The following is a 27,897-nucleotide window of genomic DNA, read 5'->3' on the forward strand; positions in this document are numbered from 1 at the left end:
GAGGATGCCAGAGATATTCCCTTCCCTTGGTCATGCATGGAGGTGGGTATGACACAAAACTACTCATGTATTTACATTTGAAATATCTGAGATAGAAATGAAGTGCCTCAAATGTGTGGTGTTTTATTTAGTAGTAACTAAAGCGAATGACTGAATGTTTTATTTCTGTCTTGACTTAACACCTTCAGTTTTCATCACTTCACTTTAGTTTTCCTCCACAAGTGAGTGCCTTTTAAGCTGTCACTATGTGAAGAAATTTAGCAACCTGTATCAAGAAGATCCAGGCCATAAATTTTAAGCACAAGGTTGCGGCTACTAGCAAGACTGAAAATCTGTGAAGAATTGAAATGTCTTTGGTTAGTTGCCTGTGTTATCTAGTTGGTTATCTGATTGCGGTTTCTGAAATTACAGATTCAGTAGTCAGTTCTACCAAATGATTTCTTGTTGTTTGAAAAGTTTAACTATTTAAGAAGTCAGTAGTGTGTTGTGGCTTGTGTATATTTGTGTCGATGCCATACTGTTAAGCGTATGGGCTCACTGAAAAGGGTCTTGTGGAGCTGATATACATGATTTGCATATCCCAGTGTCAGAGTGCTTATTTGATTTAAAAAAAATCCACTCTTAGTCTTTGAATCAGGAATTAGAGAAATTTATATCAAGAAAGGGAATAATGATTATATGTGTGTGTGTATATATATAAAATATACCTATAATATGTATAAAATTGTTCAACCATTCTGTCAAAAAGGATGGCCTAACGATGTGCACTCAAATACAGACCATAGACAGTTCTCAGTCCTTCTGGAGGCTTTTCCCTGTGCTTGAATCAACTTAACAGTGAACCTCATAAGCAAAAATAAATTCTGAAAATAAGATTTATTCTGAAAAGGTGTGGTTGTGCTGTAGCTAATGAGTAGGGATAGTTCTGGATGTAGCTGGGTCCTGATTCATTGACTGTCATTCATTGACTTTTATTCACTGGAAGGAGCAGAAGCAGGAATTGACAGAAGTATCTGGCTTGGAGCCAGAAACCCTCAAGAGGTGCATCCATTTTCTGCACAAACTCCAGCCTTTGGAGCAGTTCAGTAGCGATTGTATTCTATAGAAACATAGAGCCGCTCAGCACTTTTCTGTGTGCTGGTCTGGAGGCTGGGGTGCATTTACTGCTGTAAAAAGATCATATTTGGGGAGGAAGTCATTATTTTCCAGCCAGCCAGAAGCAGAAGGAAGCCTTGATTATTGCTGCTTGCTAGGTAATTGCTTTGGTTGATTGTTGAGTTAGAAAGGTTTTAGCCTGTGGATTAGCTGGGGTATTTGTCATTGCTAAATGGGGAAGGGCAAGCTCTTCCTGATGCTTGTAACTTTTTCTTTATCTGACTCATATTGCTTTGTATTTTCTTGGGTCAGTATTAGTTCATTGTGCATGCACGGACAACAGCAGTTGCTTCTTTTTTTTTGTACTAAGAGAAGGAGTGGAGTTAGATGTCTCATTATTTTTGGCAGAAGAGCCTGAGGAATTTTGCCACCTGAAGAAGGTCTTGGGCAGAAGCTGAACAGAATGAATGGTGGGATGGGGCCTGTGAATGTTAATTAGTGACTGTGCTCCCATATTAGCAGAAGGGAACACAAGCACACCGCAAACCATGGCTTTGCCCTTGGAGATCTTGCAGTCTGATCTTGAAATAATCAGCACAGAGTGAGCAGACATGTAAAACAGATGGGGGAATTGTATGCAGGGTGACATTAAGAGAAATGCCTGATCATTTAGGTACCATTTTGTTGTTAATGTGCTTAAAGTGTGTGTGTTTCTGTAGGGGGGTTATGTTCAATACACTAAAGGAAATTATACTCAGCTGAGCTGTAGGCTGCAAAGAGGTTGAATAATACAAGTATGAGAACAAGTAGTGATATTCTATCTCTGGTGTCGTTCAATAATCAGAGTTCAAAGTTTTCCTTTAATAAATTATGCATATAAATGTATTGGTTATGTTTTTCTTATGCTTTGTTCACAAAAAATAATTACTGTTCATGAATATTTTCTTTAATTTCAAATAGCAAATGTGAAGTGAAAGACACAAACTTTGATCTCCGTCTTATTAGTGGAAGGGGTTTACTTATTTTCAGCCATTACCCTGTTCTGTTCTTTTGGTGCTACAGCACTTACAGAGATTGTTTTTTGTATTGTTGGCTTCAGCTTTCAAGTGGTTTTGATGTGCATCTGCACGTGAAGCGCACTAGAGACGTTCCAGACTTGAAAGGACAAAGGTGGGGACTGCGCAGCAAGACGAGGCTTGTGATGAAGCAGTCGTGTGCATTCATATGTGTAACAGCAACTCGGCATCCAAAAGGCCAGGCTGTAAACTGCAGATTTCATTGCGGCTGCAGGATGCGCAACACCATCCTGGAGCTCGCTATTTCTTCTGATTGCCTCCTCGGCTAATCAGCAGTCACTAAATCTAGTTGAGATTGCATTTGAGCTATCTGGTTTCTTGTTCAGTATCCCATTTTTAATAAATTCAGTTGTTTATAACATGAACTTTATTGACCTGTTAAGGTTTTTTATGAAAAATGTGGGCTTATATTTGAAATCTTCATAGTTTCTTAGGCAGGGTTACTAGCTTGGGTTGCTGTAATTTTTGTAATATTTGAACTTGAAATTTTCTAAAAAGAAAATATTGCTTCCCCACATTATATCTAAATTTGAAAAGAGTAATTTCCTCAGCAAACTAAATTTGCCAAACCAGTTTTTCATTTCAGATGCAACTTATTTTTGTTAATTCTTTCCTGCTATCAGCCATGTGTATCAAATATACTTTTAAAGTGTTTGTATGAAGTGAAAAAGGTGAAAAATAATTATAATCCAGAATATAACCAGTAAAAATACATATTCAAATGAATCAAATATTACAAACTGCTGTTTTGATGGTGATCGGTGCTGATAAGAAAAAGTATTTACCTCAAACTTTTATGTCTATCTTTATGAAATGTGGTAACCAACATAATAGTGTTTGCTGAAGACATGTGCAAGGCTTTTATGGTGGTCTTTATTCCTTCTAATCTCTTTTTAAGGCAATTTATGTCCTCTGTGGGGCTAATTTTCTCTCTTTCTCTCCTTCCTCCGCCCCCCGCTTCTACTTACAAACCTCTGGAGGTTCTTAGTTTCTGCAGCCCTAGACATTTCTTAGGGTGTTTCATTAAACAAGTCTTCATCATAATTTGTTAAATTTACCCCCAGCTTCCTGACAGTAAAATAACACACAAACACACCAAGGAATTTCTTTGGGAAGATATATTGAATATGAATTTATATCAGTTTCTACTTGTGTTCTTTTTAATGCTTAGACCTTGGAAACAATAAGAAGTTTAATGGCAGGAAAAAATATTTCTAGCCTTTAGTGATGGTTCATGTCTTTACCTTGCTATGTTCAGGTGCTGTGGGAATTTCCTCTGTATCTGCAGAGAAATGGAGTATATCATTCCATTTCTGTTCGTCTTGGCAGGTAAGTGTTTCTGCTGGGGATCGATCAATGCCGTTTCCCTGCCAGGAGCAAGTGCTGTGCCTCAAGCAAGGAGAAGCCAAAGTGCTGGAAATGGAGAAAAAAATTTATTCTGAAAAGGAGTAGGGAGTTTTGCTGCTTTTGCACTGTTCTGTCTTGAATGTGGAAGTAAAGAAATAGTGCCTCCATTCAATGCTTTCTGCTTGTGATACATTTTATAGGTGGGGAGAGAAAGAGGTAGTATTTTCTAACCACTCCATCCTTCTCTGAGCTGCACAGAAGCAGCTCACAAGCAGTAGATCAAAAATAACCTGGTGCTCTTAAGCTGATATGTGGGGCTGGCTCTGGAGGTGGAACGTGCCGAATTATTCCTGCAAGGGCTCCGTAGGAGTGTTGCTATTTGTATATTAGGCTTTAAAAATAATTTGAGAGCATTGTTTCTATAAAGGGAGTGATTTAGTGAGTAAGGGGAATTTTAGTGTTCTGTATATACTGTAATCTCGGAGACAAAGAATTTATGGAGGTTTTCATCAAGGATTTAAAAGTGAGAAAAGTCTTTTGTGCAATTTTTATTACGAAGTTTCCACTACTTAATCCAGGTTCTCATTTAATAAGTATAGTAAAATTATACATAACATACCAAATTTGTACCTGTTGTTGCTTGCTGTGCTTTCTTACTCCGAAGGCACGGCGTGGAGGGGCAGGGGCACTGGTTGTTTAAGAAACAGCCACCCTGGGCACCCCGGACCTTGCTTTTGAGACTGGCGGTTTGTTCTCTTGGTGGGACATAGCTGTTGAGAGGTTGTGATCTTATAGTGTGGGGCACTCCTGCTGTGATTTGAATCATGGGAGGGTCTGAAGGTATGAGTTGTAATCTGGAATTTGACTTGGTTGATGAGTACTTGTCAATAGCAGTCTTTCCCTGCCTCAGTACAGTCTTTAACACTTTAAAGTCTATCAAAGACATATATTTGGAATTTTTTTGGGGAAAGGTACCTTCTTACAAATACACATTTAAAAATGCTGGACATTATTTTGGGACAGTTTTGTTAATAGCATGAAATTGATTTTGAGCTGATCGAAGCTGCCGTTTGCAAACAAAAATGCCAGACTTGCATTGTACACGGGAACATTGTCTCCTAATGAAGGTGTTTCCCCCCTAGCCCCTCTTTCAGTGTTCAGCTCCCCAGGCTGCTGTTGCTCTTTTCAGTGCTAGAATCCATAAAGTTTGTAGCTGAAACACAGCTTGGGAGTTACAGGAAGATGTTTTAAGATTAAAGTTGTGTGTGTTCTTAAGGGGATTGATTTCTGAGAGAGGGATGGTTGACATGTTCCCCCGCCGGCCGAGAACAGCTGCTCTTTGCACCGCTGATGACTCTGCAAGAGCTTCGCGTGGGAGCGGTGACTCTATTCCTATCGCAGTGTGAGTGTTCAAGCTGCTGTGTGAGATTTCTGCCAGAATCCTTTCAAGTGTGCCATCACTCCCTTTGGCTTTCTTCTTTCCTTTTGGTTTGGTGGGAGCGGCTGTTCCTGCTCATTGAAGCCCAGGAGAAGTTTGTCTCGGGTTTGCTGGGGGCTCAGCCTGAGCGTGTCAGGACTATATTGCTGGCTGCGGGACGGGTCAGGTGGCTGGCTTGTGTCCTGGACTTTCCTGTGCCTTTGTTTCGTACTGGTGGGCTTCATTTCCTTTCTCTGGATGCTTTGAATAGACTCATAGAATTTATATTTCTTTTAAATAATTATGTTTTTGATATGAGCCGTGTGATTAATCTGGACCGTTACTGAACTCCTGAGGTCTCTGTGACACTGGGGGTATACGAGGAGCTTGGAATTGCACTGATTGTTCTGTGCCCTGCGTTGGAGTGATAACGGTGGGCTCCCCTTCCTGGCTCTAAGCTGCTTATGCTGGGAAGAAACATAGTGTATCAGCACAATGATGAAACGGAGGAAAGAGAGGCTCGGAGCCCCGTCTCTGCGGATCCAGTAAGGACTGTTGTGAAAAATAAATTGCACTTAAACGTTTCAAATTGAAATTATGAAGAAAAACAAGCCAGACTTTTCTGTGGCCAATAGATATTGCTTTTAGTTGCTAGAACTTTCTTTATCTGTCATGCTTATTTGGCTGTACGTGAAATTTCATTTGGAAGTTTTAACATTTTACTTTTGTGGAGCATTTACCGTAAAGTATAGCCAAAAAAGAGCAATATTTAAATGTTTTTAAAAGGGGTGCATTGTGGTTAGGTTTTGTACCAAGCATTAATGAATGTAGTAAAACTGAATGTTTGTAACTCTGTCTTTCTAGTTTGATCACTCTTCAGATTAAAAAGTACTTTTAATAATCTGCCAGAAAGCTGTCACAGGGCTCAAATGTCCGGAAACCTTTGCTACCTTTATTATCTTTTTGAATTAAGAATGCTATTGAAAACTCTTAGATTCGAAGCAAAAAATCTTTATTTACATTGTCACATGTATTTCTACAAATGAAATTTAAACAAGCAATTCCTTTTTAGTGCTTGTGTCCTTTATAAATGCTTTGAAATCTGCTAATGAAAACTGCTACTTACGATGTTCGTAATTATATTATTTTATTAGTTAAAATTAAGGGAATTGTATACTTAATACTATGTGTATAAGTAGAGGAGATTCATTTAATCTATCACATAGTCGATGAAGGGAGGAGCAGGGTAAGAGGCAGACTTAGCCTTTTCTGTCTGCAGACTGTAAAGCTCATCAGCTGTTTAAGCGGAGATTGCTAGTGGGGAGGATTTTCAATATGTAAAGGTTACTTACTGATAAATATTTGGATTCATTAGGAAATCTAAAGCAAGGAACATTGACAATCATGCTTGACTTCAGGACTTTCAGTGTAAAATGTCTGAATACTGAAAAAAACTGAAGCATGCCCCAGATTTCCCTTTTGCTCACTTTTATGCTTAAATATGCTAAATAGAGAGTTTTTTTATCCCTCAATCAAAATCAAAGTTATAGTTGTAAAAATACGGTGGCACTAGTTTGTATTCTAACGCATAAGCACACTTTATAATACCAATATTTGTAAGTTGACTTTTACTTTATTTCTAGTGAAGGACATCTCATCACGTGTAGTTCAATAAAGTAGGTGTTAGAACCTCTTCTTTATGTTTATGTAGAAGTCTGATTGCAGCTTTTTGGAAAGAAAATTTGAGAAATTTTCTGTGCTCTCTGTGTATATGAATACGTGTTGGCTGCTCGCCCTGCAAAAGCAGTGTAGTTTACAGAACTGAGCACAGAGTGGGGAATGAATGTCCTCAGCTGTAATCCTGATGCTGCCATGGATGTGCTATGGACGAGTCACTTAACCTCTTTGTGCCTCAGTTTCCCCATTGCTAAAATTAGAATGAAGCCATTTTGCAGTGCTGCTTTCAGGCTTAATTAGTTGTTGTTGTAAAACACTGTCAGTGCTAGATGTTGTTTTCTAGCTAATGGTACGTGTAATCCGTGTTTTCACGGTTGCGTATTTCTATCGTTGCCACAGCCGTGGTGTGGAACCATGGCCCCCAAATTGCAATCTATGAAGGCTGTGATATTAATCGTCCATGTCTGTTACTGGTGCAATTATCACCTTTGTTAATTTTTCTCAATGAAAAGTTTTACATTAAGGATTGACAGTGGTGGGTGTTCCAGAAAGCCTGGGAATCCCTACAAAAAAGGGGATTTGGATAATTCCAGAGTGGAAGATTTTCATAGTGGAAAAATAATGTTGAATAGATATTAAATTGACTGACAAATACATTTTGGTTTGGATGATAATTGAAAGGATGACTTTTGACCACTTAGTTTATTGCATTTATTAAGAAGATATAACTTGTATTTTGGAAGGTTTTTTTTTTTTTTTTGTTATTGAAGCAGAAGGTGTGATATTGACCCTGATTTATTTTTTTTCTACCGTGGTACGCTGTCAGAATCTCCTCTCCTTTGTACTCCCACTGCCGAGGAAGTGACGTTCATCAGCACCTCAGTACATCTGCGCCAGGTCTGCAGCACCTTAAATTCCCGTTTAGTGCTGACTGTGCACTTGTTACTTCTCCTCTAGTATTTTACCTGAACTCACAACCCCAGAGCAATCCGTCTAGTCCATGCTACAGCCATCCTTTTCAGTGGAGGTAAGGGGGAGGTATCAACTAGGAATTTCTAAGAGTTTGGTGTTGGTGTAACCGTTTATGAACTTACCAGCTTTAATATCTAACAGAAGGCAACAGCCTTGTAGTTGTAATTTACTTCCAGCCATTTAGAGTTCAGGTTGATGTTGCTTGTTGGTACAAATTTTCCGAGTTCATGTGTAGTTTAAGGCCCTATGTAGGGAAGAAGATAAAATGAATTAAGGAATGGAAACCTGTCTGCCTGTGTGTGCATGCAAATACCTGGTTGTACCTTGTGCTAGCTTCCGAGTGCATGTGCAACTTATACTGTGCAGCAAAGGAACCCTCACAGGCATCGCTGATGTCAAGAAAACCAATTTACAACAGCCTAGAGTGGGGTCCTTAAAAAGCCCTGCCTAGAATAGTGGGTCTGTGCTAATGTACTGCACTCTGTTCTGTTCACTGTAAATCCACATTAGTTTCTTACAGAAGCTAGCAGGCTGAAGTCTGTCTTCAAACACAGGGTCTACAAAGGATAATGAGTAAAATCAAGCCTGTTGTTAGCAGGCTTAAATACGGGGTACAAGAGTTTATAAACTGAAAAAAGTCCAAAACAGCTCAGGTTGTATTAAAGCATTTGAGAGCTTTCCTTCCGGATTAGCTCTTCCTCAACATTGTGCTGCTATGGAACATGTATGGCCATCAGCAGCCCCAGTGGAAACTCAGCTTCTCCACTAAGAGAAAACTTCACCTAGTGAGTTAGTCACAGACAAAGGCTAACACAAGCTAGAGATCTTTGTGTGTGCGGTTATGAAAGCGGAGCTCAGGGGTACCCTTAAAACTTGAGCCAGCAGAGCCATCAGAGGGCTGGTTTTGAAGTTCACATGCTGCAGCGTGGATGTAGCTGGTCAAATTTCAGTTACTCATCGGGTGGTAATGCAATAGCCCCTGCAGCTAGACGGTTATTTCAGAGGGAGATTGCTCTTGCTGGCCAGCTCTGGTAGGAGCAACCAGAAAATGTGAAGTTAAGCTATTTTAGGCATCTGTCCCTCTGATGGAGAGTAACATATATTACATCTGTTGGGTGGAAATCAGGTTGTCAGCAAGGGAAAGGGATGTTGCATGTGTCTGTACTTATTGTGCACTGCCATGGAGAGAGAGGTGCTTGCCCAGTGTGCCTGCTGCTTTCCCTGCACGTTGGGCAGCACGTGGTGGAAATTCTTAATAAGGTGCTCATTTTGGCAGCACTTGCAGTGAAGTGAAGGATGGTGACTAAAGAGCAGTCTCCTAACATTTTAATGTCATTGTCATCACTGTAATTTTAAATGAATTTTTGTTATTTAAAGGCTCGTATTGGGTCATGTTCCTTTACAACAACGGTTATTAAATGTGATTAAATGCTATTTAACGTTGGGGCTAATTAGCAGACTGGTAAGTAGCAATTAAGTATCAAAATTAGATTATTGTTAATGTCAATTGAGAACTTTCTTTTTGGAGAGACGATCTAATGATTATTGATTATTTTCAAAAGCATTTTTGGTACTTAGTGCTTTTTTTTCTCTGAGAATCCTTCAATATTCAGGATTTTGACATGGGTCAGTGAATAATTTTCTCTTTAAGAATAGTTCATATAAAAGTCTTAGTGTGAAGTTATATTCCACTGTTACTATGGACTCTCCTTGATAATAATATTTTTCACATATGGGGACCTTCCAGCCATCTGCTCTGTAAATACTGAATGGTTGATGATTCACAGATACATGGCTCTGTGTAAGAGCTTAGGTCTACTATAATAACTTCTTATTTTTGTCTTTGTTGCTTTCACCTGTGCAGCTCTTTATCCTATTTTATCCCGCCTGTCTTTGTTGTAGTTTTGTTTACTTGGTTACGGTACCAGTGATAGCCATTCCTGCTTGCTTAGAGCAAAGGTTCATCTTGGCAAGTTACTGCTATCGTTGATCTACTCAGCTTAACACCCTCAGGTTAGCCAGGCAGTGGTTCATTTCCATGGCTATGCAAGTGATACCAGGAACTAGTGGAAAATGTAACTAGAAAAACTTATGCCTTAATGTTAAATGTTTCTCACGTTTTACCTTTGGTATATTGCATTTGCAAGAATCTACATAGATTGTCGTTGATATTTTTACATGGACAGATGAACAACTGTTGGTGCCTCTGACGTCAAGTCAGATAGCATGGAAGTTCATGGCTTCTGAAAGAGTTAATCTAATTAAGAATGAGAATATTTTATACGTAACCTTTGAACAATTGAAAATAATGTAAACCTTTCAAAAGAGTAAAAAGAAATGTAAAGTGGCATGATGACAATAAAAATAAATTGATAGCAGATGAAATAAGACTGCTATAGTTGATGCAACCGTGGGTTGGAATTAAGGTCATGTATCTTTAGGAAGAAAAGAGGATGATGTCCAAAATTAAACTGAAGTATTGAGTCTCGTATTTGGGATCTGGCTTGCACTCTTCGGGGGGTAGCAAGGAAGTCAAATTACTGAAGAAGAAAATGAGGCCATGTTTCGCAGCTGGTCCTCTTTATGAGCTGGCAAGTCTTTGTATGCCCGTATTTGTCCTTTAATTTAATCAAAATATGGATTTACAGCATTTCTTGATATCAAGTTGCTTAAAAGATGTCATGAATTAATTGTTCTAACTTGGAAGTTATGGGCCTTGAGATTAAAGCAACGTGCATTTCCCCCCATTTCATAAAACGTTACACTCTGTAACACCCTCAGCAAGATATCAGCTAGTTTCAATAATTCTAGAAATGGATTAATTTGTTTGTGATAACAAGGATGAAAATGTTCAGATGTCATATTTCTGACATCTCTGGGTGCTGCAAGTGAGATGAAGTCTCAGTGAAAATTTGCTTTATCCTAACAAATCAAGGGAAGATTTGGGTTCAGCTGGATTATTCAAGGAGTATTTTCTCATGCTCTTTTGATTTCATGAATTCATGCCAGTTGTGGAACATGCTCTTACAGGGATATATGATAGAGATTATTTTTACAGGAATGTTGTCCCTTGGAGGTTCTAGCCTTAGTAAAGTCTATTGATAACAGCTATTAACTTTTTATAGCTTTGCAGAATAGTTTAATAGATTTTTTTTTTTCCTAGCCTGTACAAAATCTGGTCACCATTTATGAATGTGATGGTGCTCAGATCCTTGCTGTCTTATTTAAGTAAAATAAAATGGGAAACCTAATGTTGCTCCAAAATGCTCAGTGTTTGAGCACAGTACATAATTACTTGATCAGTGCGTAATTACAATGTTATGAGTTTTATATAATTAGGATTTTGTGGACATCTGTGATATAATTTAAGAATATATTAATTTATCTACATAAAAAGCCTATTCTAGGGAACAAGCATTTAATCAATAACTGTGGTAAGTAACAAGAATATATTATACATAGATGTTCAACAAATGTACTGGGAGGGTTGCCTGCCTTTATTTAAAGCGTTTTTCCTATAAGCTGTTGCAGTGGATGAGGGGAAACCTATATTTAGAGCTACAGCTTGTTTGGGTGTATGAGTGTGGTTCGGCGTGCAGTGTCCTTAGGGAGTCTGCTCTGCGGCTGTGAGCAGATGGGCTTCCCAGGCATGGCAGGGTGCCGGCCAGCTCACCTTGACCGAAGGGTGGGGATGGAGACATCTGCCTTGTTTGAATGGGGTCTTCTGTTAGACTGTGGCTCTTTTTCTTATGTATTGCAGTTGCTGGTGTGTCTTGATGAGGGTCTTGTAACTCCAGTCCTTCTACTTCAAGGCAGCTGCAGAAATCCCTTCCATAGTGTAAGGATGTATTCTTGGCACACGCCGCCACAAATCACCCATGTTTTGCATTTTGAAGACTACGTATTTTACAATACCAGGGCAGCACCTGTAAACAGGAGAAGTTCCATATTTTTAGGGAAGATAAAAAACATTTCAGAATTCAAACTTGATGAGGTACTTTATCTTTTTTTTTTTAATTTTGAAATGCCTCAAAGCTTGTCAAGAGTTGTTGATAGTTTCCTATCTCTACTTAAACTTCCTTTAAGTTTAAAGTCACTTGATAGAGATTTTAAGAGTTTATTTTAGTTAGAATTTCCTATTTGACAAATGTCAGAGGATTAATGAAGAGGACTGTATTCAGCTTGAATGACATTTGGAAATGGTACTGTTTTTGCAGCAAGTGATATCCTCCCGGTTTCGTGCTTGACTTGGTACAGGTTCTGCTTTCTTAAATGTGCTAAATAATTGGTCAGAGTTGACTGCAAGATGGTATAATGTCACTTTTGGAAACAATGTAGATAAGCAAGTCAGGAATAATGAGTAAGAGAACAACTTTGTGAATATATCATTATGCATAATGTGAAATGGTGAATTTTGAGTAGGTAATCTTTTGGCAACTGGATTGTAATCTACATCTCACATTGAATGAATGAATGAGTTTCCCAGAATTCATTTCTTTTTTAATAGAAATTTTTCTCTTTATTCCTTTTCTTCTGTACCAGTTATTATTCTTGGGAATAGTTTTTCCCATCTAGCAGATGGAGACTACAGGGGAGGGCTATATTGGTGATACCTAAAACTTGACAGGCTCAGGTAACTTTTTGTCTTTCTTACGCTGATCAGAAACTGTCCGTTTGCTTGCCACGTGGTTGGAAATATTGAGCCATGGTGGCCTGAATGGGTGTAATTTGTTCATGTGAAGGCGTTATGTAAATGCTAAAATCCCTGTGTCCTGCCTGGGATCGCAGTAGCAGAAGAGTTAAACCCTGGGGTTTGGAGCCTGAGGTGTGAATTCTTGTCTCGTTCCAGGCTCACGGGTTGGCTGCCCTCTGTGGGACCACGTGTGAAGCATAACATGGTGGTTTGACCTGGGAAATCGGGGGCTCCCAGAGGGGAGTATGTACTTGTGACTTCAGAAGTTGGAGGGCTTTAATGTTTGCTAGCCATTTCACCTATAAACCCAGTGGTTCATAACTGGTTTTTCTATATAATTGTGTTTGAAGGCTCTGATCTGCTGGTACTGCTGACCTGCATATGAGCTGACTCATTTACTACCCCTGCACTATTCAAAGAGTTTGGGATGGTTGGGACAAGCTACCAACTTCTAATGAGGAACGAAAAGCTCAGAAGGTTCTTAAGGGACTGTAGCAAATATTGAAGCTTTTATTTTCTGTCCTTAACCTCAAATAACAGTGATTTCCTCAAACGATAGTAGTGTGCTCAGTTCTGTACAAAATTCTTCCTTCCACATATTCTCTCCCTCAAAGACCTTTTGTTCTTGAATACAGATACAGAAACAATCCATGTGCTGAAAGATTCCTGGCAAGGGAATCATTCTGAGAAAGAAATACATATTCTTAACCAGGCAGTCATGTGTTTACTATTGTTGATAGACAGTCCCATGCATCTTCCAAAACTTGTTTTTAATTGTACTATGAGGCAACCAGGTGCTATGTTTAGTTTTGACTTGGAAAATTGGTGAGTGTGCAAACAGGCCCGTTAACATCCTGCAATGAAGCTCTAATAGCAGACGTACTAATAGTGAGTAACTAGTGTCAATTTAATGGACTTGAGCTGGGGAGAAACAGAGATTATATGACACAGCTGCTTGCATTAGCACGGGACTATCCCTGCCCATGAGCAGGAGATTCCTTTCAGATCTGTTTTCTTAAAAAATTACTATTTGAAGCCACGAGTTGCAATTTCTAATTTAGATAGATAACCATTTAGTGGGTCAGTATTAACCTGAAAGCTTCAGGAAAGTTTAGAATGTAAAGAAGGAAAGAAGATTTCAGGGTAACAAGTTTTTAAAATTGTATCCCATTTCAGCTGTGTCACTATCCTGAGCTATGTTGAACTTTTGTCTCAAATTTAAGCTCTTGTTTGAATATTCAAAGCTGTACCATGCCAAAAGCCTGCAGCAGAGCTTCATCTTCTATAGCGTATCCTTTTGTGCGCTCTGTTCTACAGGCTGCATCTGTACTCCCCTTTTCTTCAGTATCTCTTTATTCCTGTTTTTGTTCGTTCCTCTCAAATAGGCTCATTCTAGTCCTCCAGGTTCTCTCTTCCTCTCATTTATCTCCTAAAATTTTGCTACTTTGGCTAGTGGTTATTATTCCGTCATTCAATCCCTTGTGTGGTACTTGAGAGCATAATCTTCTAACCTAGTTTACATTACACTGTCATTATGAATTATTAATGTTCTAAAATAAAATCTTCAAACAGTAATCTGTGCTGTGGTGAAAGAGCTCTGTGTGCTTTTGTTTTCTTTCCTGTCCTCCCTGTCCTTCCCTTTCTTTAGATGTTCAGGTCTTTAGAGCAGGGATGTTATTGATCCAGCCGGCTGGGGAAGACTTGCTGTGCAATGAGAGTTGCATTGTCACGTCTCTGGGCTGAGATAGGCATTTATTTATATAAACATTAAAAAAAAAAGTTGTGGAAGTAATACTTTTGATTCTATGAGAAGATCTGCTGCACAAATAGAAGTGATAATGTAGGTTTGGGTTACAGCTTGCCTGAGCAGGTGAATATTATTTTTTGTGCTCTCTATTATATTGTTGCTATTTTTGTTCCTGTGATGTTCTGTTTTATTTGTCAATAGATGAGAAATTTAAAAAAAACCCAACAGAACAGGTCAAGTTATAATTCTCAGCAAATTTTTAGCGCAAAAAAGTTAAACTGAAAGAAATCTGGTAAAAATCCCTATCAGCTTTCCTCCATGCTTCATTTTAATGCAACTGTTTGTCCATTCTGCTTCTGAGAAATCGGAAGACTCCAAAATCATCAGACGTCCAGTTTTCCAAGTGAATCAACACACAAATATTGACCAGAAGTGTCCTTTAAGTCATGAGTGTCTGCATTGCCCTCGCAGATAACTTGCAATTAATTGGAACAAAATGGAGTTGATTACAGCTGTGTTCATCTTTGACATGGAGGAACAGCCCATGGGGACGTGTTCCAGCCTGCACCCCGTGGCTTAGTGTGCGCAGCCTCCTCTGATATCAAGATGGATCATAAAACTGTGACCTGTCGCTTCTGCAACTTTCCCCTTCTTATTAAAAATAAGAGCAGCTGCAGACTACACCATAGAACGCCACAGTCTATTTTTTACATGCTGTTGTTGTAAGTGGTCGATATTGTGAAAAGTACTTTTATTTATTAATTTTGCAAGTCATAGTTTCTCTGTAGAAAGTGCGTTCTTTGGACAAGCAGGTGGTATTCATTTGCATGCGTGATCTATGCTGTCTCGGCTTATCTGTTTGTTTAGTAGTTCGTGTGTTGTACCAAATAATTTGACAAGCTGGAAATATTATTTGCTTTTATCACTAGTTGCATTTATGCAGGTAGTGCAGAAGCCTAAATTTGGGTTTGTTAGAAAAGATTAAAAAATTGCATGAATTTTGCTTAAATTTTGATATTTTTTTTTCCTTCCCCTAATCTATAAAATCTGTATAATGCTAGATCTGCTAATTGAAATTTGGAAGAAAAGAAAGTGAGGATAAGATGAATATTCCCATTTATTAACACTTCCTTTCATCTTTATATCTGAGATGATTTAAAAGGTCATTGGTGTGAGGTAGGCTGTGTAAGTCGTGTTTATTTAAAAAATTCTGTCATATATTTTTGTTTCTAGTGATATTATTTAGATGTATTTGTGCCATTTTTAATGTGTTACAGTAAAGTGTAGTAAGATTTAGCATTGCAAACTTTAAAATATTGGTTTTAGTATTTTAAAATGAATTTTTCTCTGGAGACTGCAGAAACCATTGAGTTCCATATCTGTCTATTCTGTACTTTATTTCAAAACAGAGAATTCAGTTTGGGCCAATTTATCTTAGTTTATTAAATCTACTTCTGTGTTCCAGACCTCTTAACATGTATGTCCCCACTTATGTACAGGTGGACATACATGTTAGAAGTCATATATAAAATAAATATCTTTGTTAGAAGAGCTTCTAAATATGATGTATATTTTAGGAAACATCACTTGTGTAATGCATCACCTTTGTGGGTTTCCCAGAATTACTGTAAAACAGTTTATAGAGATGCGTCAGTCTGTAGTTATATAAAAATCAGCGTTCAGGGCTTGTTCTCATGTTCATTCTGTCTTGTACATTATATATTTTTCTGAGGCTCTCAACCTTGAGTACTTTGTTTGCCTGATGGTTGATGATATATTATCACGGCTTTCACAGACTTTAAGATTAAAAGCTAAGCTTTTGCTGTGAAGATTCATATTATTCCAAAGGAATAACTAAAAGAGGGACCAATTTATGTTAAAAATTCATGGCCAAATTAGGATGTAATTCTGCCTTTAAAACTGGATGAACTTTTTTTTTTTTTTTTTTTTTTGTATACCAGCACTCATGATGTTTCCCAAGCATAGTTTTGATTTCTCATGTCTCTTCTGTACCAGGGCTTATTTTGTAAAGTCTATTCTTATCCCGTGCTCTAACTTCATTAAGAATTTATGCCTGAAAATGTAAAATTCATCCTCTTAGTCTGTTCATTACATTAGCATTCCCCTTGCTCCCAGAATAACTCTTCTTAGCCAACATCCTAGAAAATAAGCTTTTTGTCTCAGAAAAGCCGTGGTAAATGCAAGGGCTTTACAATATCCTTAACATTTCAGCTGAGCCTGAGTGTGTTAACCAAGAAACAGGAAAACAAGCGGTAGAGTGGAAGGTTCAGGTTGGAGCAACCGACCTGAATCATACCGAGAAACAACTCAGATGCCAGGGCTTGTTTTAGAGTACAGGCTTCATTTGGTCTGGGTAATATGCTGTCACCCAGGTGAAAGCACTCCCTGCTAGCTGGTTACCACGTGTGGCCCCGAGCCTGGAGGCACCATGCTGACCCTTGGCACAGAGGTTGCTGCCATGAGATGCGTGTTGGAAGTTTGTGGCCTTGTGTAGATGAGAGGAGCCCTTTTTGCTTTTGTGAGCTAGTAGTTGTGATGATCTGAGTAACAAAAAGCCCTCTAATTTACCCACTTAAACACAGCTCTGTTCCCTCTCTTTGCTGTTTGCTTTGTTCATTTGTTAATTACTTGTGTAGTGTCTTGGTTTACTTTTAACCATCCACTGGTAGTTCTTCAGTTCTTAATCCCTGGGAAGACACAAAGTGTGCCAGCCGCCTTTGCTGCTGCTTTTTCTCTCCATTTGCCCCTTAAGCTCTGTGCTGCAGTTTCCCTGGAAAACAGAGGGCAATAACACCTGCTTTTTCAAACCTGCTTTGCTGCAGCAATCTTCTTGGAATGGGTTATGGGCAATGTCTATCAAAGTCTGTGTGTTACAGTTCTTTGGGATATACAGAGAAACCCTGTTATGGGAGAACTCAGCGATAGCGCGGTCTTGTCACTCAGCGCAGGGAGACAGAGGTGGAAGAATTCTGCACAGAACTGAAGCGGATGCAAGCGCTGTGCTGCTTCATGGAGAGGCTGGTGCAGGTTGGAGTGGCAGGAGAAGAGGTTAAGATGTCTTCCTGTTTGCAAATGCTGTTGCACAGTGAATTCGTTAACACTGTATTACAGGTTAGAAAGAAAGCTTTAAGTACAGCGTGATAAATAATACATGGTAAAGATGATTAAATGCTATGGTGATAATAGGAAGCTCAATCTATGTTTTCCTTTGGATAAATTTAGGCTGATGAAGAGGAGGGAAAATCTTTGGATGAGGATATTGAGGTTATAGCAGCACTCTGTGATGCTGTGTTTCTCGCAAGTGTTACTGAGTGTCTTCAAGAACATTTTGAATAAAATGTGGTAAGATTTCTGTATAAACATGAAGTGAGATTTTTGGAACTAATGTTCATTATTGTTATTTTTCAGATAACATTTCTCATTTTTTATGGCGTTTGAATCGCTTATTGAGGTTACAGTTGATTAAATCAGACAACTGACATTTGAATCGCACATGAAGAAGACAGGGCTAGGGAAAGAATGTGAGTTCTACTAACTTATTTAAAGAGGATAATTGACCTTTCCATGGCATCTGAGCCCAATCATCAATTCTGTGAGCTTGAAATAATGTTAAGCTTATGTTATAATGAAGTTGCCAAACATCTTACTAGTGTTATTTGGGAAGAAGAGTGTTGTATGGAATATTGGCATATTAATAAGTGATATTTTTGTAAATAGAAATACAAAGAAAGAATCTTTCTTATTAAATATTCATAGGATTTGGGCACAATTAACTTTGTGTTTTAGCAGTGCTTGCTTCTTATCACTATTTGGTAGTGTTTTCATCTAGAAAAACTAATCATGATGATACAGCTGCAGTTAACATGCTCTGTATCTAAGGGAGTACAATTTTGTAAGAGTTGTTTTAGGACTATGAAATCAGAGCAGTTGCTTATGCTTAAGCTGTGCAGTGATATTGTAGTGAATTCGACAGCATTTTAGACTATCCGCTGTGATGGCAACCCCTGTTAATTCAGTAACTGTGCTGGATTAAAGTTACATGAGAAGTTGGCAGCTTTTATTCAGGTGTATGAGTGTACGATGCCTGATAACTGGTTCTGCCTCAGTTCAGTAAATGTTTCTGATCCTTTAAGTCATTAACTAGTGCAGTCACTAGGATGTTCCCTGCATGGGAAGTGCACACCAGAGGGAAGTTTGGTTGTTCTTCACCCCAGAAAACTTGGCCATCCGTTCTTAGTTTAATCTCAGATAAATGTGTCTTTGGGAGCCCTTTTATACAGAGGTAGCAATTGAAATCTACTTGAACTGCTGCAGTAGAAGAGAATGGCTCCTTAGTTCTGTATTGGCTGGGTGATTTCTGGAGCTGGGGTGATTTCTGCCAAAAAATGAAGAAATCTGATATTGTATAACCTAGCAAATAACGATAGAAAAATGAACCTTAAAGATATATTCAACTTAATGTTTTCTGTCAGACTGTTACTTACAGGGCTTGAGATCGCAGTCTGCTCAAAGACAGTCTGTTCTTCATTTGCGTAGGTCACTGTTCAAATAATAATGATGCCCCAAATAGCTCAACACACATCTTCCGTGTAATTTTCTTTTTTAAAGGAACCCTCCTTCTTTTAGAAGCGTATAGGAAGAATTTTTCCTTTCTTTGTATTGAAAGACCAAAGTTTTCTGCTGGAGCTTTTACATGTTACACAGTTTTAACTCTATTGTTAGTGACATAGAGCAGATATCTCCAGTTCATCTGTGTTAACTTATGCTTACTTATTGTAGAATAATTTTCTGTGCTTGTTGGTTGTGCCATTTAAAGTTTAGAATAAAATTGGTGTTTTCTTTATAGAGAAGGAATGTATTTTCTGTTTTGTGACTCCTCCAAACAATTTAGCTTTGCTAGTAAAATGATTCTAAGTTCTGGATATTTCTAGTGAATAGTTTGTGGTTTTAAGGCTATTCAAAAAAGTTATAAGGAATTCAAAACAGTTAAGTCTAAAAGTATCAGGTATTTATGTGAGACGATACAATGTAACTATTCAAGTAACTGAATAATTAGGAAGAGGTATGTTTTTCCCAATTAGTATTTCAGCTGGTTTCCATTATAAGTTTTCCTTTACCATAATGTAACACAGGAAAATTATCTTAATTTCTTCATCTGCCATTCTACTACAAGTTTCATGCTGGTTGAAACAGTTAAAAAATATAGTCAAGAATGTTTTGTGGGAACTTTCTTGATACATAGTTAACTTAAAATGTAGTCAGTTACAAGAGTTTTGGTCTTTGGGATATTCTTTCTCCAAATGACCTCAACGATCTCCTTGGGTACCGCTTAAAACTTTACAAGGAGTTCAGCTTACTTTTGAAATGACAGGTTTTATTTAAAAGAAGATGGTCTTATACCAAGTGAATTTATTTAATGATAAATGTAGCTGCTATGAAAGAAGTCCAGAAAGTAATGGCTTTCATGTGCACCGTTTGCCTAATTGCATTCTCATTTAATGTCAGGCTTAATTAATGTCCTACCTTGGTAATGGTAAAGACGAGAAATTGGGGAAGTCCTTGACTTTGGCTATTTGTAAATGTCCACTGGATGCGGTGTCATTAGGAGAGCCCTGGAAACTACACATTTGATCGGCAGAGAAATGCTCCATCATCACAGGTGCTGCTGAAAAGTTCTGCAGGTGGTCTTTTCTGAGGACAAGGTGGGCATGAAGTGGAAAAGGTGCATTAGGGAGATTGATGGAGACTGAATATCCTGAAAGGCGAGTGGAAGAATTTTATAAGGAAAGAGGTTTCTTCAGGCTTGGAATAGCTCAGGATTGGGAATTCACAAATACATACTAACGTTTTTATGAGTTAAATAAAATAGAAAACTCATGACGTAACCTATTTGTGTGAGTAGGCTGTTTTTCTTGACATGCTTTCTGTTATGCAGAAGGCTATATTTTTGAACTAGTGAGAAGTTTGTAGTCCTAATTTTGCAAAATGTTTTTCTTATTGTGCAGAGACAGTAATATAGTTCTTAGAAGGATTTCATTTGTCATTGTAGATGTGAGAAAATACTTACACTTCATACATCTGTTACAACTAAAGAGAATTCTGCAAATGTTGACATTGTTGTATTTTAAGACATGGCGTATTTTTAAAAGATGTTTGACGGTTTCATTGTGTTCTTCTGTTCTTCTAGCAAAAACACCACATCTCCAACTATGGTATCTTCACATTTTTTTGGTACTCTGAACCTGTAGCTAACGTTCGGGGACAGTCCCAAAATAACCACTTTGCAGATGCTGATTTGCAAGATTACATTTTGCTATTGGCATGTGGAACATGCATTTTGAAAACCAGGAATATGAAGTGTTAAAGAATTTTCTGCTGTTTGTGAACCAGTGTTATATAATTCCCAAAGTGCTTTTTGCAGTTCTTGGGTAAGTGCTCTGCAGAACCACGTTAAATAGCAAGATGGACGGACGGACGGGTTTCAGATGATAGCAAACACCCCGTTCCCCCTATGCTGCTTGGGATGTCCTGTGTTCCCCAAGAGTGGTCCCCAAGAGCAGCGGAGGATGGACAGGGGTTTCACTGGGTTAACGCTGCCGTAGAACGCTCAGTCACTGATGCCCATGGAGAGTGTTCTCCTAAAATGGCTTCTCCTTTTTGTGTCCTTCCTGTAAGAGATGTGAAAGTGCTGGTCCTGAGCACAGTGATAATAGGAGTGATATGTCTTCAACTGCTGAGTTTTCAATCACTTTTGAAAAAAGCAATATGAATATAAATTTAGGGGGTTTACCTGGTTGTGATTTTATTTGTTAACTGTAAGCAGACCAGAATTTATTTTTGTTGTGATGGGTTTATTTTGTTAATTAACTGAGCCCTTTTTTCCCCCCAGTTATTGCTTGGGAATTTCCATTCATGTTTTAGCTGACAGAGTAAATATGAGTGTTTTTATACCTTTGCAAAACCAGGGTTTCTTGGAATTGGAAGGTCGCATAATATCCTGAATATAATGCTAAAATGCTCTTCTACAGTTTCTACGCTTGATTGGTATATGTTGTTATGTGGATACGAAAATGAATGTGTTTATTCTTTCTCGTGTGTAGTAGATAGTGGCACAGTTTTGTCCGGTGGTACTGTAAATTAACTTTGTGAAATCAAACCAGAATGTGATTTAGATTCATTTGATACAATGTTTAAAAGCACTAGAAGAGGTGGTTGTGTTGAACAGGGATTGGGTTCCTGCAGCATGCCAAATCACATTTCCCCGTTTTGAAGCTCAGATGGAAGGGCTTGCTTTGCTGAGTCGGATACTGCCATTCCTGATAAATGCATATATTAAAAATACGTCATTATTTAATGGAAAGTTATGAAGACCATCTAATTCTTTCACGTGATTCTGTGGAAAGCTAAAGGGAGCCTACTGGGATTTCTTTCTCCCAGACATTTATGTGTAATTTTTAAGGGGCTGTATTGTGCATGGAAAGCAGCGCCAGCTGTTGATTGTCATCTTTCTCATGTCTGTGATAAAAAGCCACTCAAGAAGGCTGAAATATGAGAACGTTATTAGCTTTCCTAGGGGCAGAAGTGCTTAAAAAAGCCACAATAGAAAGAAAATAGATTGCGTATTGAAATTAAAAAAAAAAAAAGGCAGCTACAATGAGGTTTTGTTTAGACCCTGGAAAAAGCAAAAGCGCAGCAAGGAGCTTCTGCAGGCACAAAGGGGGGAAAGTGAACTTGTGGCTGGTGAGCACGGAGGGTGTGGGAAACCTCTGATGTGCATCACACACGAGTCCTGCTTGCGTTTTGTTGTCAGAATTCAGCTGGTTGAGTTGTTTTGTGGGCACCAGGTGCCACGTAGGAGTTCATGTTTGCTGTGACTGATGTGTATGTGGTGCGGCTGACTTCAGGGAGAGAATGGATTCCTGTTTTTAAACTGATCTTAGGTGGCATTGTAAGCTTTTTGTTTTTTTAATTTAAAATCCACTGGAGTTACTTAAGATAAAAGGTGGGATTGGTTTAAAGATGGAAGATAAATTAAAAAAAATAAGCAAAATGCCCCTGATGTGCCTCATGTAGTTAGGAAGCAGAAGGGCCACCATTTCGAGATAAAAACACAAACTAGGCAGTAAGTGGTGCTCTCTGTGCAGACACAGCTTAAAAACCGTGTGTTATTCAGGATTGCAAACAGAGCCCGGTTCTGGCTTTGCTTGAAAATCTTTTAATTGTATTGGATGAACACAGAGAGATGTGTATAAAGCATGTATGCTGTGTATACACCAAACTCCAGTTTTAAAGTGTATAGATGAGGAAGGGAATAAATATCTCATTTTGCACTGCCTCCTAAGGTGGAGGGAGGGAGGCAGGGATGGAGCCAGGAGAAAACGGAGGCAGTGGAAACAGCAGCAATACGTACGCTTGCCTGCCTGTCTCACGTTAATGGAACAGCTTGCAAGGTCTACAGGGAATTTGCATTGGCTCTGTCACTGGTATTATTTAGTTCCTTATTTATTGCTAGTGGCTTGATTGTGCTGTATTTTCCCAGCAATGAAAGCTTTTAAAGATCATGTCTGACTCCTTTTGGACAGTGCTGTCCAATTTCTCTCTGCCTGCTACCAGCATGTTGAGACGATCCAAAAGGTAATCTAAGGATTTTGCGAGTAATTCTTATGATGTTTTTCTAAGCTACTCCTTTTAACGCTGTTTAGGCTTGCTTTCTTCTTTATTTAACAGATTAAATCATATTCCTAGTACGTTAGGTATGATTTCTTAATTTCTTAATGATTTGTAATTGTATTCATTGTAAAAATCTTACTGTGAAGATCCACTGATCATTCTTTTTTAAGATAATTATTTAAATGCATTGTTCCTTACTTCTCGTAGTATGTGAATGTGATAAGGGGTTTGTTTCTACAAAATGATGGATAGATGGTTTACTGGGAGCAAGCTGCTTTAGTATTCAAAGTAGCAAAACAGTATTGTGGTGATATAGGCAGCTCTAGGCAGGGCTTGCAAATGTTTTGACTTATAGCACTTATAGTCTTCTTAGAGATATGCAAAACCTTAAATTTTAAATCATTCTTAATACATATAGCATTTTTTTCGTGGCGATGTAAATATGCTAATGTCTTAGTTAATAGGATGAGTGTTCGTATTCACGCTACTCTCTGGATCTTGATAAAATCACATTGAAGAGTGTGAACTAATGAACAGTATCAGATCTGATGCAGTACAGTTGTGTCCCTTCAAGACTGGGAAATATCAACCTAATTATTGCTCATCAGGTGCTCTGTGGAGCTTAAAATATGTAGCCTGAAAACTTACTGGTGAGTATGGTAGGTAGTTAATCCCAACTAAAGCAGTATATTCAGGTTTGAGTAAATTGTTGCAGCTAGTGTAAGAATTTCTCAGCAGCTAATTTGTTGTTGCAGCTAAATATCAATGCAAGACTCAGAATATAAGCTTTGGCTTGATTTTTAGGGTGAATTTTGTTCATCAGCTGTCAGCAATGAAATTCATCTTTTTTTAGAGAATTGTAGCTTCTAAATAGAAATATATTGGAGGGGGCACTCTATTTTCTGCTATCATTCCACTTTTGTGGTTTAAATTTTATCAAAGTTAGTGATTTTTAGAAATTTTACTGGCGATGAAGAAAGATTTTGTAAATAAATTTAGATCTTAGTTGCAAAGGATTGCATTAGAGATGTTATTCTTTTCAAATACAGGTTTTGTTGTCCTTAGCCTGGTTTTTAAAGGAAAAGAGCTCCTTGAGATTCAGGTCGTGTGTTGATCTCTGCTCCCAGCAGTAACTTTCAAACTCATTGAGCAGTTGCGGCGCTGGTTTGGTGGAGGAACAGGAATGGTAGAGATAAAGCTCAGTGTTTCCTTACGGGTTTCTTGAACTTGGCTGGGGAGAGGAAAGGGAGGCAAATTACTGTCTAGTGCCTCCATATTCAAAGGATAAGGACTTGGCTTTCAGGTGCTTCTTGGCCACCAGCTGGTGAGCATGGAAGCAGCATGGTGTAATGAGACTGGGTTCACTGCGAGAGCAAGATGAGATGGGCAGAGCCAGGAGGAGCGGAGCTGGGTTAGTGCGGGTGAGGGAGAGGGAGCTGTGGTGAAGGAAGACACTGATCTGTAAGAAAATAACCTGTGTTAGACCTGCAGCTTATGGAGCAACTCGTTTATTCCTCCTGCTTGCAGAACTTCATTTTTCTAAAGCTCACTCCATTCTAGACAGTGTTTGGCCTGCATAAAGGTAGTATTTTGTGAAAATGCAACAATCGTGGACTTCCATACCAAGTGGACGCCTGCGGGTTTCTCATAACACCAATAAAGTATCTTTATTTTTCAATACCTTGTTAGTGTGCCATCTTGAATTTAAAATGAGACATCAAGGACAGAAACAACTTGAGAGATACTAACAAGGTTTCAGGCGCAATATTTTGTCAGAAAACTCCTACTCAAAATTTACAATTCCATTTATTTGTTAGTAGTTGAAGTACAAAAAGAAAGAAATTGATCTGTAAATCTGCTGCACATCTTAATGGAAAGGAGATGACTTTTTATTGATTTAATCACATAAATGAGTATTAGATATTTCAAAATGATCAAACAGCTCTGTGAGGATTTGTAGCAGAGAGGAGCTGCACGAAGTCATGTGGTGGAAATCCTATTTCGCACAGCACGGAAACCACAGCCTTCAGTCAGCCTTAGAAATGAAATATTTGAGCATGTGTGACAGTTTGCTGGGAATATCACCTTCTGCCGTGCTCCGCTGGTGACCTGCCAGCTCTTTGCCGCCCGTCTTGGGGGAGATGGGTAGGCAGGTTGGGCTGGTCTGACATGGATTGTGATAAATCGGCTAGATACACGACACACTGTTATATTGTGATTCTTACCAGGGCATCGGTCCTGCAAACGTGTGTACACGTATGTAGTAACTTTGCTCCCAAGAGTATCTGAGCTATGAGAGCGGTCACTGTCCATCTCGCGCGTTGCCGCACCAGGACCTGGGCGTTTCTGTGTGTTAATGTTCTTGGGATCATGGCATCGGGGCACTTGGCATGAAGTACCAAATCATTGAATGAATAAATATTTTTCTATTTTAACTGGCCTCCTTTCAAAGTGTAATGTTCACTTCTTAGTAAAATTCTTACTTTTAAAAATTATGATTGCAATTTAAATTTCTTCTGTACCATTGCAATCTTGGGCATTTTTAGCAGCAGAGAATTTTTTGCTGTGTCAAATGTTTGATGCAATTTTCCTCTGGTCTATTTGTAAATCCTGCATGTACAGCCCTAGCATATTTGTGATAGCTTGTGTGCTCTTAATTCTGGGCTTCTCCACCTTCAATTTGTCTTAGTTTTTAATTTGGTTTCGCATCGCAAGAGTGGGTTACTAGTGGTAATCTTGACTATATGGCACATTTCTCTATAATGATGGCTTCTGGTACATACTAAAAATCCTAAAGGGCTTCACTCCCATATGGCTTTTCTTACATTACAAGGCAAATGGGAAGGACTCTTCTTTCTCCTTGGTACATTATGTTGAAATGAGCTCTCTCGTGCAGCTGGTGGGGTTGTCGCTGCAGCTAATGGTACTGTAAAAGTGAACCATCTGCTCCTCCGGTCAAAGTGGCTGGATTGTTTCTTCTTGAGCATATTCCCGGAAGGATAGAGTAAGTCAAGAGCAAACTGTAAATACATATGAGTTTGTCATGGGAGGGGTGACGTAAGCATAAATCAGATTTACCTGTCAAACTGGTTCAGTATAAATATTTATGATTTTAAACTATAGAAGAGATTTGAGAATTCCTTGGTTCAAAGGGCACGTGGGGTTGGTATTCTAGTATCAGCTGTACTGAGGCATTACCTATTGAAATTGGATTATGGAAAGATAAAGTATCATTCTGATGTATTTAAATTAAATGCCTCTTTTTAAATCCTTTTGTTTCTTTGTGCTTTGGGCATGTCTTAAATATACTTTTGCAATTTGATATTATTAACAGCAGTGTAGAAACGTGGAAGTGGGAGTTTGCTCGTCTTGAAAAATTGACTTAAAATGGTGATTTCTTATGTTTCCTCATTTTTTTTTCCAGCAGTTTAATCCTGTCTGGGCAGCACAAGCTGTGACTGTGGATTTTAATAACTTCACTTTTGTTTAGTGACTTTCTTTTTGCAAAGTTAAAACAGGGGAGATTTGTGTATTGAAGTGACTTGAAAGATATCTCTGGGGGATGACAAAGGTGGATTTCTGTTGGGAAGGACATGCTGGTTTTGTGGCCACAATTGGCATTGACGCTCTAGTTCTCTTTCCTTCCTTTTCCTTCCAGTGAAAGGGCATCAGTGGTGCAGTAATTTGATAATCACAGGAATGAATTACCTTTAAAGTGTAAAACAATCTTTAAGTAGCAAGACACCTCTAAAATCAGTGATTCTATGGAAATCATTGTAGTTCATTATAAACAGTTCCTTGGTAACTAAGAATAATGCTCTTCATTATTGAAATATTCACAAACAGTAAGAGAAACCACCTTTTACTGGGATGTAAACAAGTGAGTGGGAAATAATCAAGTGGCCAAGAGCACGTAAATAGTGCTTTCAGATGCATTGGTGTATTCGTGCTAACTTTTAAGCTACCATAACGGGGCCATGTTAGACAGTGCATCCATACATATCCCTTCAAATGTATTCAGTGTTTTTTCAATACTGATTCATCTAGATTGACATTAAATCTGTGTGTGTCAGAAGGATGCCACCTCCTCCATATATACATTGTCACTTCGAAGAAAAACAATTAGTTTGACGCTAACAGAATATTTACTTTTTGTGGTAACATAAAGCTAATCTTAAAAATGTGAGTCTATGCTATAATTAACTTTAAAGTGACAGCTGTCATGCCACACATTTCCTTGCTCACATGAATAAAGTAAGAAATGTTTCCCTTATGTTGGGAAGGATGTGAAAGACCTGGAAATCTGATGCTTTTGATAATATTTAGCTCCAATTTTTTACCTCACTCAATGTATTAAATGGCCTCTTGACACTCCTAATTGGAAAGGAAATGTCATTCAAATTACTTTTACTAGTATTTCAGTATGGTCTTAGGACAGAAACACTGTTTGAGGGGGGGAAAAATCTTCTGAAAAGCTCTTTATGAGAATAGTCTTCTGTATTGCATGAAAACGTAATGCACATTTTTCTCACTAATGGATGAGTTTTGGGGAGCTTCCAGTACACTCTCCATTATGGGACATTTGTACTACTTAAGTACAATGAGACTGGTGGTCCTCCTAATATCCAAAATAAGTGTAATGATTCAGAGAATACACCTGGATTGTTTGTAATTTTTAGTTTATTTGGGACTCTGTCTGTGTAAATCAGATTTTAAATTCATTTTGAATGCTTTTGTCTGTTTCCCTGCTAGACTAAAACCCGAAGTGTCCTACAGGGTTAACACTGAAGTTTTAAGCCTCGAAAGATCTTTGTTCAGATGGAAACTCTCTTGTATGAACACTTGGCTATAGCCCAGGACAAACCAGTTTTTCAAGTCAGAACTTTTGTGGAGAGGAAACCAAGCAACACACAAATCGGGGACGATTTCATGAATTATTTGGATCTTCCTCATATTTTGAACAAGACAAAAAAATATTGGGGAAAGAAACTGTTTTCAAAAGAGGCAGGAGGAGAAGGGAGATTCTGAACTTCACAGAGGACACAGATCAGTGCTACTATGGAAAACAAGACAGAAAAAGTACATACTGGCATGCGTTTGGCCTGGAAATGTGCAGTTCTTGTTTTTAATTGAAGTAGACACATTTGGGTTTTGGAATCCTTTCAGAGTCTGTTCATCTGCT

The 27,897-nt window shown here is 38.4% G+C and overlaps 1 protein-coding gene across 1 annotated transcript in view; it reads left to right on the forward strand.

Moving 5' to 3' along the window:
- MAST2 (microtubule associated serine/threonine kinase 2) overlaps positions 1–27,897 on the forward strand; it is a 195,305-nt gene that overhangs the window by 85,018 nt on the left and 82,390 nt on the right. The window contains 1 exon segment of the mRNA XM_068407089.1: positions 7,439–7,639. Coding sequence (XP_068263190.1) covers positions 7,439–7,639 — 201 coding nt within the window.

Source organism: Nyctibius grandis, chromosome 8 (assembly GCF_013368605.1).
Source record: "Nyctibius grandis isolate bNycGra1 chromosome 8, bNycGra1.pri, whole genome shotgun sequence".
NCBI lineage: Eukaryota > Metazoa > Chordata > Aves > Nyctibiiformes > Nyctibiidae > Nyctibius > Nyctibius grandis.